Consider the following 15,993-nt stretch of genomic DNA (forward strand, 5'->3'; position numbering starts at 1 on the left):
ATTGAGTACTCTGTAAATCATTCTCAGTATGAATAATAAGGAGGCCTTCTTGTGATAAAAAATTCATACCCCTATAATTAATTTTAACCTATCCCTGTTCTCAATGGCCTCTCTATCCCCATTATCGGCTCTAGTGCTCATAAAACTGGTGTGTTGGAGGCTATTCAAGAGTGGAAGAAAACTACGGTGAAATAATTTAGTGAAGTGATCAAAGGAAAAACCACCATTCTCAATGCCATTCCTTTCACAAAGAACCCCTAGACAAAATAGGTGGAGAAGAGAGGCAAGATTATAGATACATCTCCATTTGTTATCAAACCTAATCTTTCAATGAATATAGTTTTAGATGCTAAAATATATAGACTTATGAATAAAAATATCTATATAGCTTCTCAAGACTCATAAGGAATACTCTCTAGGAAATTGATGAATGATTGGCTACACAATGTTTGAAAGAGAAATTATGGGTTTTAATTAAATCCTATTTTAGAATCCTGTGAAAGGGTATTTTTTTCATTTTTTAATAAACCCTAAACAAAGAGATGTTGTTAATAAGAAATTATGGAAAATTATCTCCTGTGCATTTTGAGCCCTCTTGTGGTCTCTTGAAGTAGTTTTTGATGAAGTTTTAGCCTTGCCAAGCCCTAGATGGTTAGTTTTGGGCAATGTTCTATCTTTCCTTTGGAAATTTCTCTCTCAATCTCTCTTCCCAATTGGTTATGTTATCAAAGTTGATCATGCTAATAATCTTCTACTACATACTAATGTGATAATTTTCATCTCTATCAATGCTAGAGTTGGACTACCTGAAGAAATTCAATTTATCAAAGAACAATTATTTACTTGTCCCATATAATTTCTTGGGGGTTTTAATGTGTTTTACCTATGCAAAAAGGAGTGACATCTTATTAAGAATAAGATAGTTGGTAAACTAATGAGAAAATCACATTTTCCTTCTAAGATTGTTATACCTAGACTAGGTTCCTTAGCCTCTAACTGGAAATGCCATGAAGAATTGGATCCACTACAAGCTAAATTCACTTATAATGATGAATTTTTTTACCCCAATTATTCTTCTTAGATATCTATTATTTGTGACCTTTCACACATTGAATCCATTGATTTTGGACTTAAGGTGAGAAAAACTAAGCTAAAATACAAAGTCTTGAATTCCCAACAGTTAGATATCCAATATATTAGGGGACTTTCTATCTGTAAGAACAACCCAAATGAGAAATATTCATACCATGAGGGAGGCTTGAAGCCCTCCTCCTCAATGGGTGATGTAGGGAGTAAGCATGGAGACCCCCTAATGATGGAAGTACATACCCAAATAGAAAGGACTTAGATAGTGAAAAGTAATCTAGGAGTCTCATAGTAGTTGATAAAGGTAATAACTTAGAAGTGTTGCAAGACACATATAAAGGAGATGATATACTCTTAGATTTTAATGTCCTTGTGATCGATGCTAAATCATATTCTAACCACTTGATTTGATTCCAGTGGTTTCCCTACATCCTACCCACCAACCCTACCTCATCCATTTCAAAAGAGATAGTGAATTCCTTTGCAAGAAATGGTATTGGGGAGGAGTTAATGAACATTGATGAACTTTTTCCCAAAGAGGGTGAAGGATTTTTTTTCAAGGACTAGAAAAAGAGCTGAAATAATAGAAAATCTAACCTATCTTGTAAGGGAGATGTAGAGATTGCAGATGTGAATGGAGATCACACTAAAGTTACTAGAAATATGGGAAAACCCTTGGGTTTAACAAATTCCCCAAAGGGTGATAAAAATTAGAGGACATAATTGCCCAATTTCTTTAATAAGTGTATAACCCTAGAAGGCACTCAAAAATAATATTTTCCTTATGGATTTTGACATAGCATCTTGAAATGTGAGGGGATTGGAATCCCCAGATAGAAAATATATAATTAAGAGGTTTATCCTCATGAATAAGAAAATATATTTTCTAATACTTCAAGAGGTGAAATCTATTGGATTTGGCCTACAGATATAACCCTTAAGTGTATCGAGAGAGATGCTAAGAGTTTCTATACTTCCCACTCTAAGGAAAAAGGAGGGGACGAAATATTGGTGGGACCTAATTTGAGTAATAAGTTGTTGGAATAGGGATCTTCCCCATGTAACAAAGAAATTTAGATTAGATACCACATGAAAGGGTTGGAGTTTGGTATTTTCAATATTTGCTCACCCAATGACCATAGAGAGATGATTTAATTATGGAAATGGTTGAGCTTAATTCCCAACATCCTATGGGTTCTTGGAGGAGAAATTAACATGATAATTGCATCTTATGATAAGTTAGGAGGTATACAATTTGAATGGAAAGGAAATGAGATATTTATTGGGAAATACTAGTGAATAAACTTAGAATTAGAGACCCACTAGATGGAGGGAAAAAGGGCATATAGGAATTTGGTTCACCTAGTCAAACTAACAAACATGAAACAAAATAATCTTATATAGACTAGATCATTGTTATAGTAACAATGATTCTTTCAAATTTTATAAGGACCACCAAGGGGCTATCATAATAGTTATTCCACACTCCATGTCAAGCCACTGCCCTATCCCTCCTATATCTCTCTCATAGGAGACATTATCAAGGTCCATGGATATAAATACAATTTTTAAATCTTAATAATTCTCTTTTGGATGATCAAGATGTTAATATAGTATTTAACATTATGAGGTGGTATAATAATAATATGGCTTACAAGAGGTCTCTAATTAAGGCCTAGGAATAAAACACCAAATCTTGGAGAATTTTTTTTTAGATAGTTGGAAAAAAGAAGGCATTGGAAGCCAGGAAATAAGAGTACCAATTGCAAAAAACAATATTGGAAGCATAAGATTCCCTCCATAACAATACTAGGAATCTTGAGGCCAATGAGAGAGATGACATGATTAAATTTAGGGGCTAGAACTAGAGCAAGGCTAAATTGGGTCATCTTGGGAGACAAGGGATCAAAATATTTCTTTAACATGTTAGAATCCAAAGAGTGAGAGACAAAATTGATCTCATGAGAAGAAGATAAAGACTTGAAAGAACATAAAGATATCATGCAACCATGTGCAAACTTTTATGAAAACTCTTTCACCTCTGAGGATCATGGGGAAAAGATGAAAGATACTAGGAAATGCATAACATGTCTCATACCTAGAAAATAAAAAACACACGATGCCATGGAGCTAGATAAGGTAGTTTCTAAGGAGGAAATCATCAAATGCATTCAAGATATTAGTAATGATAAGGCCCAATGCCCAAATGAACTATCGATTGAATTTTACAAGAGCAACTATAGAAGGATTGGTAGAAGTACTCAATGTATATAAGGACAAATTCAAGAAAAACTCTTTAGGAAGTAGCATTAATGGTGGTGTTATCAAGCTCATTCCCAAAGAAGGGGACACAAGCTTGATTAAAAATTGGAGGTCAATCATACTCTTAATTATTTGTTATAAAGGCAACCAGGACTAAAAACATTCTCCCCAAGATTATCAACAACACTAAAAAAAGTTTTATAAAGAGAAGATACATCCTAGAAAACCTAATCTCTTGTCGGGAAGAGATGGAATGGGATAAGGAATCTAGTCAACAAGATTGCATGGTTTTTCTTGGCTATTAAAAGTCTTATGATATAATAGAATGAAGGTTTATCACCATGGTGATGAGACAACTTGGATTCCCATAAATCTTCATTCATATGGTCTGAAATCTATTTAATGACACAAATGTTAGAGTGGAGATCAATGATGTCAAATTTAAAACCCTTACCTTGACTAGATCCATAAGATACGGCTACCCCTTACTCTAGTATTATTTATCATTCCAATATATTAATGATCTATATACTATGTTTTAAGAGATAACTCTATCTCTCCAAAAGTCAAAGGTATAACTGTCCCTAATGGTATTGAGATATCTAATGTTTAATTTGATGATGATACAACAATTAACATAGTACTAGAAGAAGATAATGTTAAGAATCTAATGGAGAAACTTGACCTCTTCTATCAAGCATTAGTAAGTAAGGTCTCCCTACCTAAATCTAGTATGTTAGGATGACTTGACAACCCCACCACCCCCTCAACACCCAAACATGGTGGTCTCAAATTTTTTTTCTTAGGGGGAGGCGCGGGGGGGGGGAGGGACTAAATCATATTTTTAAATACTTGGGAATCTCCATTTCTATCAACACCAAGCCCAGAGAAATATGGATTTGGGTAAGAAATAAACTTGACAAAAAATATCCTTGTTATTAGAAGAACAACCATCAGTTGTAGTCTAAGCAGTGTCATCATCTGAGGGAGCATCAACAACCTCCAAATCATCGAAGCTCTGATCAAAGTCTGTTTCCATTTCCAGAGCCCACTACCTGCTACCTTTGTTTTTTGTTGAAGAGTCACCCACATTATCCTTGCTGCTTGGTGTGCCATCCTCAACCCTTTCTATTTATAGGTAGTTTCATTTGACATGTTATCCTTGGTAGTTTCAATATTATGTTATGGTATACTCTTGACACACATTCAGAGTTGTGACATGCTATGGTATGTTCATATTGATCATGTTATCTTTTTGGTTGAGATGGTTTAGATCATGTTCCTGATGGCATGGTTGGAACTTTGACATTGGTCTTGGTTTAGTTTCTTGGTATTGAGTAGATTAATCATTTGCTACATACTTTATGATATTGTTGTATTGCATTTGGAGTTTGCATGGATTGATTGTTTACATGTGCTCATGGATACTTAGAGATGGTGGTGATGCTGATATCTCTTGTATTAGAGAAGTATTTGTTGGGACGATTATTTGGTTTCAATAAGAAGTCCAAGGGGCATTCACCTGATATGGACTTGAGAGGAGATTGTTCTTAGATGAGTTTTGATTGGATACTTTGATATCTTGATGAGAATTATCATTCCCCACTCTTGGTCTACTTGGTGGTTTACTAATTGAAAGGTATAACCCATTGTTTCTCTCAAGTTCATTATGTTTGTGCTCGTCTTTCATGGATATGGATCTTGAGCAATGGTACATGAGATAGTTCTAGAGGGTTCATTTGAGATATTGTTTAGTATTGGTTATCTCAATGTGCATATGCTATTGTTATGATGATCGAGTTTGGGAGATGATTTTATATTGGGCATATTCCTTGGATTAGGAATGGCTATTCCTTAGTTCAGGAATGGTTTATTTGTTTGATCTTTTTGTGAGAGGCTTACATCCATGATTAGTTATATGGTATGGTTTGGGTGTTGTTGTGGCTTTTTCATTTAGGTTTTATGGAGGAGATCTTACTTGGCACAATTTACATCTAGAGGTGTGTGCAGAAGGACATGATACAAGTTATGATTTGCATCGTTTCTCTTTGGTCTCAAGGTTATCTTCATGGATGTTCAATTTCAATTACATTGGATTTGAGATTGGTTAGAGATTGTGATCACTAATTTGTGCTCATGTATGTCATGTGAGAGATGACATGGTTATTCCTTTATCTCTTTCCTTTGTTGGTTGTGGAGAACTTGGGAGAGTGTTGGAGACTTGTTATGAGAGATGTTCTTGTAGGTTATTGGTTTATGTGTTGTGCATGTTCTTGATACTACATGGATTCACTTCTTTGAGATGTTGTGAGTGGATTGGTTATAGATTTGAAATTAACTTTTGCATTGGGAGCTTCTTGGTATGTATGTGACAGATATTATTCTTGAGGCTTGTGATTGCAGGTTATAGATTGGATATATTGATGATGTGAGATTCACTTGGTATACCTTTGATGGTATGGTTAGTTGGATGGGTTGGCAATTGTTGTGGGTGTTATTTCAACTATGGATTTGACAACTACAGATACATGTGATTACCTTTAGATCGGGTATTTGTGCTTGGCATTTCAGTTGGTACATGATTTTAGTTTTCTTTTGTAACATGTTGGGTGACTTTCTATTTAGATGGCTTCTATGTATGTCCATTGGCAGTGACATAATAGAAGGTGGCTTCATTCATGTTGAGATGCTAGATACTTTGATTTTGTTGCAAGTACTAGGATGGAGCACTTTGTGTACTTTGATCCATGATGGTGGATGTGCTAGGGATTATTTCCTTATTCATTCATGTGGCTACATATTGACCCTATGCAATGCATACACCAAGTGGAGGATTATTGAGATAATGGGTGTTGCACACATTGCATAATACTGCTATATTTTATTATGTACTATTGCACCTAGGAGAACCTAGATGGGCATGCAACATGTAAAGATTCTTATGGGATATACCTGATGAGTTGTATTATAATATTATGATAATAGTCTATGTAATTATTTAATAATGGGAAAAATGATTAAATGTCTAATATTAAATGTGGAGTAAATGGGTTAGGTAGTACATGGTTTTAGCACATGATTTATGTAAAACCACTTGGTGGTTTTGTGGGACTTGCTACTGTATAAGCAACCACAATGGTAGTTGCTGTATGAGAAAGACAAAAAGGAAAAAAAGGAAAGTTGAGTGGGACAAGGCTTGATAGGTTAGCCAATAGAACATTTGTGAAGGTTGGAAGCATGGCATGAGATGTGTGGATTCATTCTTGTTCACATAGATTGCTTAGTTGTGGCTATGGCTTTGAAGGCTTCCATGGTTTTATTGCAATGGTGTTTTTGTTGAATAATACACGGTGATGGATGCTTTGAAGGCTGGGTTTTTTTCCCTCAATGAGAGCTACCAAGCGTATATCTTGTGTCACATTTTTGTGGGTATGTTGTCTATTCTCTTGCATGTAGATTTTAAATACATATTTATTTTAGATCTATTATGGGCTATGTGGAAATGATTATATTTTTGTTGTAGGTTTCCTTACAACACCTATGATATTTTTGATCTCATCTTAACAATGTCTAGAACCTTGACTTCAATCATTATGATTGGAAAAATATTCTTGTTGATCTTTGACACTGACCTTGTGAACCTAAAAAAGATATTATTTTTATGTTGCTTCTTCCTATGTACAGGTTGACCATTAACAAGCCAAGTGGGGAGGTGAACATTTGTTCCCACTGTAGAAAGATAGAGAGTATTACTCATATCTTCTTTGATTGTATGTTGTCTTTGTAAATTTGGGCCATGTTTGGATTTTATTTTTGAATAGACTTTTAGAATCCTTGATGTTATTTTTGGAAAAATATTGAGTGGTAAAGGTAGTTGTAATCTTTTTGGATTTGTCTTATTAGTTGAAATACTACGGATTATATGGAAGAAAAGGAATGATAACATTTTTTTAATGTACCTAGAAACCTTACTAAGTCTCTACGAAGACTCATATATATCATAAAATTTCTTTACAAGTCATCCTTGTGCTGAAAGTGGATGAAAAAAGTTCATGGATCTTCTAAATGATGGAGTTGCACATATGCTAAAGAAAGAAGTAGCATTTGGCTACATTGTTGAGAAGGATCTAAAAGGAACCACCTACATTTCAATAAGCACTAGCAAGAATAAAAAAATAGGTACATCAAAAAAGTAGGGGAAGAGTACAAAGATGACCACCAGTAGCTATGACTCCTATAGCTATTTATCTTCTTGAGATACTGATTGTCTACCATGTAGGCCCTCAAGGCTGGACTACTAAAATATCTAGGGGTAGAGTTATGCTACAGGCTAGAATATGTGTGAAATAATACCATACTCTACTGTTTGTCATATTCTTTGTATTGTAAAACTAATTTGGGGATGTTGTACAAAACCTAATCCTTTGAGGGTGGGTGATTACTAAACTTTAATAGTTGCATAAAGTTGTATATTTTTGATACATTATACTTAATAGAAAAAAAAAAATCTATAGGTGAAAGATTAAAAGATGTGCATTAAGTACATGTGGTGTCATACTTATATAAACAAGGTTGATAGATAAGACCATGTAATATGATAGCATGTCTCTAAATCCTATGAGATAAAATAATAGAAGGATAAGCTCAAATTATAAGTAGAGACTTCTTAAAATATTTTTGACTGCATAAGTAATAATGTGTAAATATGTTTGAAAATGATCGAACTAGGAACTAGTTAAGTAATGTCCCTTGTCAACAACAGAAATGGTGAAACTAGATAGGAAATACTTTATTCTCATTAATATGTCTTGCCAATTAAAATTCTAGTGCAATATAAAACATAATTGACAAATCTTCTATACAATTCTCAAATATTGATAACTTGTGTTGACAAGTGTCATTTAATAATGGACGACTAATTAAGCTTAATAAGATTAAGTGTAATTTTAAAAAAAATATATAGAGAAACATTTTTTTATATGTAGAAGGAGGAAAAGAAGAGCTCTAGTAGAAAATTATTATTGATAAATACATATTTGAATACACACATGCACACACATATGGCGCTTCTTTCTATTTAATATGTTGACATGCAACAAAGATAGGAAACATATTACATAATGGCCAATAAAAATAATCTATAGCTAATGTAGTTAATCCCTTGTCTAGAGTCACAATCCTCATAAAAAAAATTCATTTACAATAAAAAGATTAGTTGTGAACTTATATCTTGAAGATTGAAAATAAAAAAATATTTTTCATTTTAATCAATTAATGAATGTATTTAAATAATTCCTTAGACCCTTAAGATATAAAGATCTAAATCATTAAAAATCACAACTATAAATATGATTTTAAAATAGTTTAAGTCACTATCAACAATTTTATTATTAAAATTTAAAAGATAAAAAAAAAAAAAAAACTAATTCAAATCAATAATAAACATATAACATATAATCATTATATATACAACAAATAATCATTAATAAGTACTTACAACTCGACTCTTTACACAAGAACAATACATAACAAGAGTTTTGGTCGAGCTTGAGTCCCTGCCTTTTGAAGGGCAGGGAATTATTAGAGGGAGTAATATGAGGGCTTATAAATGTGCTAGATTGCACTATAGGAGGGGGCAATTTCTGAAATGTTGAGTGTTGTATTTGATATCACATTGTATCACACAAATTGAAAATAACATGTTTTGACAAGGGTCTATACAAGGCACTTCTATATTTTAAAACTAGAAACTATTGATGTAATCAATGCAAAATAAATACACATTGCATGAGCTAGTTGCTATGCAAATTAAGAAATTGTTGCATATATAGAAGTAATGAAAGATTAAAAGGAAACTTCATTAAATAGAAAAATTATTGTCAATATAAGGTCTGTGTATTATTTTATTTAAAAACTTATTTATAATAATTTTTACTTTGAAAATAAGAATAAGAATGTAAGGAAATAATGAAAAAATACAAATAAATAAACTAGAAACAAAAAAAAATATTTAAAATGACTTCAGAATTTTCAATATGAATTTTACTAATTAAAAAGATTAAATTATTATATATTTTTAATTAAGATTAAAAATGATAATGCATTTATTTTTCTGTATATTATAATATCATTTTTATTGAAACTGTTAAAATTATAAAAAGAAAATACGATGAAAATAAAATCAATTATTTTTAAGACTTAATTAAAATGTCCTTAATCAAAACTGAAAATATGTAAACAAAAAATTAATCTAATGATTAAACAATTTGGCCTAAACTCCACCATATAAGCCATGAATAAAATAGAATAGAAAAATAAAGTTCTGTGCATTTTAACTGACAGTTCTGACAAGCCTAAGATACTGTCATGCCACGTTGCAAATTAATAACTGTTGAAGACATGATGTGGTTATCGCTTTTTTTGTATTTTTGATTTCAAAAATAAATTTTTCTCGCAGAAAATTAGTCATGGGTCAATAAGAAATTACGATTTTAAATGTTGAAAATCAATTTAAAAATACTCTGTTAGAAACCTTAGCTTGGAGCAAGTTTTTAACGCCAGAAAAATTAAGGGGGGTGGGGGGGGGGAAACGATAACATTAGTAAGGCAGGGACTGATAAATTTTATGCTTACCAAACATCACTTGTCCACCAAATAGATATTCACACAACTTTTCTTTAATGAAAAATGTAGGGACAAAATAGGTACGAAGGTTTTCTCAATCAGTAGAGGCTAGGAATAAATCTGCTATAAATGTTTAATAACAACCAATCCCAAAGGCATTCGCCAAGCTATTTGTTCTCTGGTGTGTAGAGAATGACAGAAGCCAATGAAAATGGAAATAGAAAGATGAAGAAAAGGGGCAGATCAAGCATGATCATGGAAATGGATGCGGCTCCTCCCTCAGATGTAAAGCTACCCGAGGACGAACTTGATCTCAATCTTTCAAGGTAGGAGCCACGACTCGAACAATTTTATTTATTTTAAAATTGATACGTTCTACTGTATATTGTTGTGAGTACGGTGTTGAATTTCAGGGAAGTAAAGGACATTATAAGCGCAATACAGCAAATTCGTGAGAAGGCTCATAAGGATGGGCAAAAGAAAACTCACGAGATCATTAACGGGTAAATTATTATTATTCATCTATTATTTTGGTAAATTTCTTTACCGATTCCTCCGATTTAGCATACTTTAACATATTTCAGTCTTTTCTTAAAATATTGTTGTTTATCCTCATATTTGACCTGCGTAGAAGATCTTTGAAATATTCCTGGATTATTGTCAAATGAAATTTCGTTTAGCTTTACTGAGAGATGGCTGCGGTAAGGATTACGACTATTAATATAGAAACAAATGTACAATTCCAATGTAAATGAAGAATCATGAGTCATATTGGTCATAAATCTTATGGTATTAGCAATTCTGATGAGTAAATTCCTGGTGTGGAAGAGATTTTATAGCTTCATTAGCTGATTATTTCGCATTTTATTTCAGTCGCAGCCAAATTTTAAAGTGAAGCTTCATAAAAATAGCGCTCTAAGTACTATTCAATCATATTTTACTAATTGCGTTTCCCCCCGTAAAACCGTTACAAAATATCACAGAATTACTATTTCTCTTCGATTTAAAAAAGAATCTGCTCTTGAAATGAAGATTGATCCTCCTCTGTTTTTCCCGGCCATTCTTAATAAAAATTATTTAAATAATCGATGCTTCGGTTCAGTTTTTGTTGTCATTTAATGTTCTTGTAAAGCTGAGAGTGAAATTTGATTTCAGTGTTTCGTCTGAAGTGAAGGCCGTGCTAGACGAGGCTAAGGTCAAATATGACAAAGAAAGGTGATCACGCGCTTCCTTCATCTCTCTTCTTCGAATTTTTTAATTTCAAACACTTGTAATTTTTGGTACACAGGCAAAATTTCATCAAAGTTGCCACAAAGACTTGCAAAGAGGTAACGGAATACATTGCAATTGAAATTTATAGCAATATAAAGCTTTTCTGTGGAATTTTAAACCCCTCGAATGATGTTCTGCAGTAGTAAGAGTCTTTGATGTTTGTGCTTGCAGTGCGAGAATGCTCTGAAAGTTGAGTCATCAAAGTTTCAGTCAGCTTATGAGAATTTCTGCAAGGAAAAAGCCACAATTTTACAAGCTTATAAGGGCAAGTACTTTTATTATTATTTAGTATTGACATTTTCTACCAAATAAATTGGTTCATTTTTCCACTCTATCTCTCCCTTGAAGTAAATAGATTATCCTTTCCAACAGAGTCTCCCCTGCCACTATGTCAAGGTTTATATAACAACACAGTACTGTGTCTTTTCCATCTAATAATACTTAGTAGTTTGATAGATAATACTTAGATTTGATTAAAAAAAAGCTATCAGCTTAACAACGCAGTTAGATGGAGCATTACAACGAAGAAGAGAAATAGACGCAACTGGTGGACATGGTTTTTCCACGGTCCATCTCTCTGTTTATCATGCTTGGCGAAAGTTTCAGATTATATTTCATGAGCTATCAACTTTATTCATTGAATTTGAATAGAATGTTGATAAAAAGAAACAAACACATCTAGAGTAAATCAGACAAATTACTTGCTCAGCTCTGTAGAGCTGCATCAGACATTCAGTATATACTTTTCGAGTTTTCAGCTTTCCAGATTTGAACATTTCTCCTGGGCAGTTATAGCCATTTATGGACATTAATATCTAATTTAAACTAGATAGTAAATTTTGTGTTTTTGAAAAATATTATGTTGTCCTGGTGAGCGATGTTGTAGCGGCCCCTGACACTAGGAGACAGACAGAGACACAATTCTGGGCAAAAATACGTGCTCTGTTTCACATTGAATTAACGCTGCCTAAGTCAATAAGCCTTGAATTTTTAGTTCATGTGTACATTAAATTTGTGAAAAGGTATTTGAAAAACGAAATCAAAGTCCATTGCATGTGAGTGCAGAGATATATTCCAGATTTGAAGATGACAAGGAGAAGCTCCTTACTCAGTACGAACAACAGAGTAAGCACATATTTTGATTCAGGCGTTTATTTAAGCCCAACCCGTTCTTGGCTTACACGTTTCTTAATTGTATTCGCAGGAAAAAAAGAAAAGAATGGCCTTGTAGATCTGCAGAAACTTTGTTCGGACAAGATTGCGGCAGCTGAGGACGGCCTCAAAAAGCAAAAGCGGGTATTGCTGGACTTGTATTTTACACTTGAAAATGTCCAGTTTAGGACTTATTTAATGGTCTCCTCTTTCGATAATATTTCACAAAACGTTTCTTTAATTGTACTGTCTATCATCAATAAATTTTATATTTATTTCAAAATTCATTTCTAAACAGGTATTTAATTGTACAATTTCGTTCTCGTTTATACTCACAAGAAAATTACGTTCGTCAGGTTTTTAGGCTTCTAATTCGCACTAGAAAAAATTAATGATTATACTAATTCAAAGTTCTTTGCTCTGTTATTGTTGTCAAGGATGACAAGTCGTTCAGCATTCTCCGCAAATCTCTCGATTCTTTTCTGGAAAGTGGATCTGACGAAGACGACGACTTAGAAGTTTAACTAACCAGCAACAAATTATATTCGTTTTGATGAGGTCTGTCAATATAATATGTGCTGAGTCTACTGACTGCTTGGACTCTACCACAGACCAATATGTGAGATAGGTTAAACAGACGACGAGTACGTAATGCCACCGAATGAGATTTTATTCCCAGGCTTCGAAATCCTTTTTACCTGTATGGAAAACAATCTCAATACTATGATTTTTTTTTTTTTTTTGGCAAGCTGGTGCTTTTCGAGACGTAAGTTGCAATTTGTTTGTATTCGTGATCAAGATTTTGTCAATGTATGAGTGGAATGGTGCATGCCCTCGTCTCTCAATTAAGAAAAAACCTTTCCAAATTCACATATACAATGAAACGTGAACTTCATTTGTGTCTGCAAAAACAATTCTTTATGTTATAATTGGTGATTATCTGGGTTGCTATTTAATAATGAGGAAATATTTCCTTAATAATACAAATTAGAGAAATAAAGGGGTATATTAATAGTAATAATAAACGGAGCCGGTTTTGTCCAACTGCTAGATAGATTTGCTCAATCATCAAAGCATAGTGTCAAACAAATATATTAATTAATTAAATTATAGATAATTAAGCAATTACTTTGGTAATATATTTATCATTTTGTACAACACGATTCTTACAAAGAGATCCATGAATATTCAAAAGTAAAGACCTTAGCTAAGCTCTTCACAAAGACACAAAAAAATTCTTGGCAAAATCCAACTCACGATTTAAGAGTTCTAAGTGTGGGAGGTTTTACATTGACTTAATGTAATAACATTTTGGAACACAATTTGCATAATTATGAACACTTATGGTGCAATTCATTCCTTGATAAAATAATTGTGTTTATTTCTTGAAAAAATAAAGATTTGCTAAACAAATGAATAATTTATTTTAATTCACAAAATATCAATGACATACAATCCCTGACTTTAATAAAATATAGATAAATCATTTATTTAAAAATGATTAAAAATAGTTTAAAAATAAATCTATTTAAAACATGAATATAAGATAAAATAATTATATATTAAAAAATAAAAATGAATATCTAAAATGTTGTCTCTTAATCTGGTAGGTTCCTTATATTGAATATCATGATATTGCAAGTATTTGTAATAATTTTGGAAGCAATATCATGGTAAGACAAGCATCATTAGTCTCCACAATGATCTCCCAATAGACATTGTTAGCAATTTTTGGAAATCATTTCGACCTCAAATGGGGATGGATCTTATTTATCCTAAAATTAAGCTGAAGCTAATCAATTATTTGTGCCGACAATCATATGAACATGACATATATTCTCAATACAAACCATAAATATAAATAGAGGAATACAATTTTTTTATAACTATACCTCTTGCCACTTGCTAGTGAAGATCTACATGTTATACCACTCCCTCCCATTACCTCTTCAACTTAGATATGTGTGTGTGTGTACATGCTCATCTTTTATGTAGGTTTCAAGTACCAGGCCCATGCATTAACTTCCTTGACTTGCCAGGATGAGTGTGCCCTATCGAAAAAAATCAATGGTAAGAATGAGAAGATATTGGTCATGTCCAATCCCAACAATAACTTAAATACTTATCCTGCAAGGAGGACTCATATTTGTCTGTCTACCCTTTTTAAACTTGTGAGTCTTTCTACACATATTTTATTTGACTTTCTTCCTTATCCATTTCATTTGGTTTGACTTTGTGATATGCTTGGTAGAGTGCTTATTTATGATTTTTGGAATAATCATTGATATTTGAATTATTAAATGTTATTTAATTTTTAAAAAGAAAATATTAAAATAAGATGATATTTAATTTGTTGGAATTATTTGAATATATTGCTAATTTAAAAGATTTAATTTAAAGTTCTAAATTAGAAAACTAAATAAAAAGAATTTAAATATTAAATAATATTTTAGTGTGAATATTAATTAATATTTATTAAAATTATAGTTGCATTAAAATTTGAACTCTAATGATCTCTATTGATTAAATAATAAATAAATAGTTTTAATGTGCTTGCATTAAATTATAAAATGAGAAAATAAAAAAAAGAGTTTGCTTTATTAAAAAGTGAGTTAAATACACATGAAAGGATTGATTAAATAAAATAATTATATTTTAGGACTTTTGGAGATAGGAACCCTAAAGGGAGTTAGGGCTCTATATTAGAGGTTGTTTGGTTCATTATTTCACACATAGGTTTTGGGGAGCAACATTTGGAGTTCCAGAGCAAAAGAATTGTTGAAAGTTTTAGAGAGTTTTGGATTTGGATTGTCTCAGATTTTAGCTATTATTTTTAGGTAGAGTTTTAAAAATCATTATATAATTTTATTGAAAGACCTGTCTACTTCATGTCTTCTTGGGTGCTTGCATAATGCTTATTAATTTTATTATATTGATTTTTGGATAAAGAATTATGTTGTGCATTTTGAAAAAGAAAACTTATTGATCAAGTAAACATGACAGGGGAAAATAGTAGAAACATATACAAAATTATTATGACTTTGTTCTTTTAAAACCCTTTTTAATATAGGAAAAATTCAATTATACAAAATTGAAAGAAAACAACAAATTGAATAGCTAGGGTTTCAACTTTATATTTTCCATTAGAACCACATGATTATCATGAAAGTTCTAAATAAAGATAAATATTCTTCTTATATCTAAAATAATTTAGTTGCGAACTTTGATGGAAAAATAAAAGATTAATTAAGAGGAAAGCATGTTGTAACTAAACTTATACATTCATGCAAAAATAAACATACTAAAGATAGAAAACTAAGTATATTATGTTTGCATGATTTGAAAGATCAAAGGCATGTGAAAATACTAATTGTATGTTTATTTTTTATTTTATAAAAATATAATTTTATTTTTGAATTTATATTTAAACTATTATGATTATTTATTAATTCTAATTTTTAAAATAATTTGTTTCTAACTTTTAATAATATTATTTATTAATTCAAAAAATTTAATAATTATTTCTCATTTATTTGTAAAGTGGATGTTAGTATTAATGATTTATTAAGTCTAGTTAAACTATTAGTTGCATATAAG

At 31.7% G+C, this 15,993-nt stretch overlaps 1 protein-coding gene across 1 annotated transcript; it reads left to right on the forward strand.

Moving 5' to 3' along the window:
- The first annotated feature begins 10,129 nt into the window (after window positions 1-10,129).
- On the forward strand, window positions 10,130-13,350 carry LOC149577820 (DNA ligase-like protein). The gene is made up of 8 exons (XM_089793583.1): window positions 10,130-10,298; window positions 10,386-10,475; window positions 11,128-11,187; window positions 11,261-11,300; window positions 11,416-11,509; window positions 12,310-12,369; window positions 12,449-12,540; window positions 12,834-13,350. The coding sequence occupies exons 1-8, from the start codon at window positions 10,165-10,167 to the stop codon at window positions 12,918-12,920; spliced, it is 657 nt and encodes a 218-aa protein (XP_089649709.1). The 5' UTR covers window positions 10,130-10,164; the 3' UTR covers window positions 12,921-13,350.
- The last annotated feature ends 2,643 nt before the right edge of the window (window positions 13,351-15,993 follow it).

Source organism: Cupressus sempervirens, chromosome 1 (genome assembly GCF_028749045.1).
Source record: "Cupressus sempervirens isolate cs-2001-9-10 chromosome 1, ASM2874904v1, whole genome shotgun sequence".
NCBI lineage: Eukaryota > Viridiplantae > Streptophyta > Pinopsida > Cupressales > Cupressaceae > Cupressus > Cupressus sempervirens.

Excerpts from the sequence above, each read along its gene's own strand:
- LOC149577820 (XM_089793583.1), top strand. The coding sequence starts at position 10,165 with ATGACAGAAGCCAATGAAAATGGAAATAGAAAGATGAAGAAAAGGGGC. Across the intron at positions 10,299-10,385 it reads CTTGATCTCAATCTTTCAAG|GGAAGTAAAGGACATTATAA; the intron begins GTAGGAGCCACG and ends GTTGAATTTCAG. Across the intron at positions 11,188-11,260 it reads GTCAAATATGACAAAGAAAG|GCAAAATTTCATCAAAGTTG; the intron begins GTGATCACGCGC and ends TTTGGTACACAG.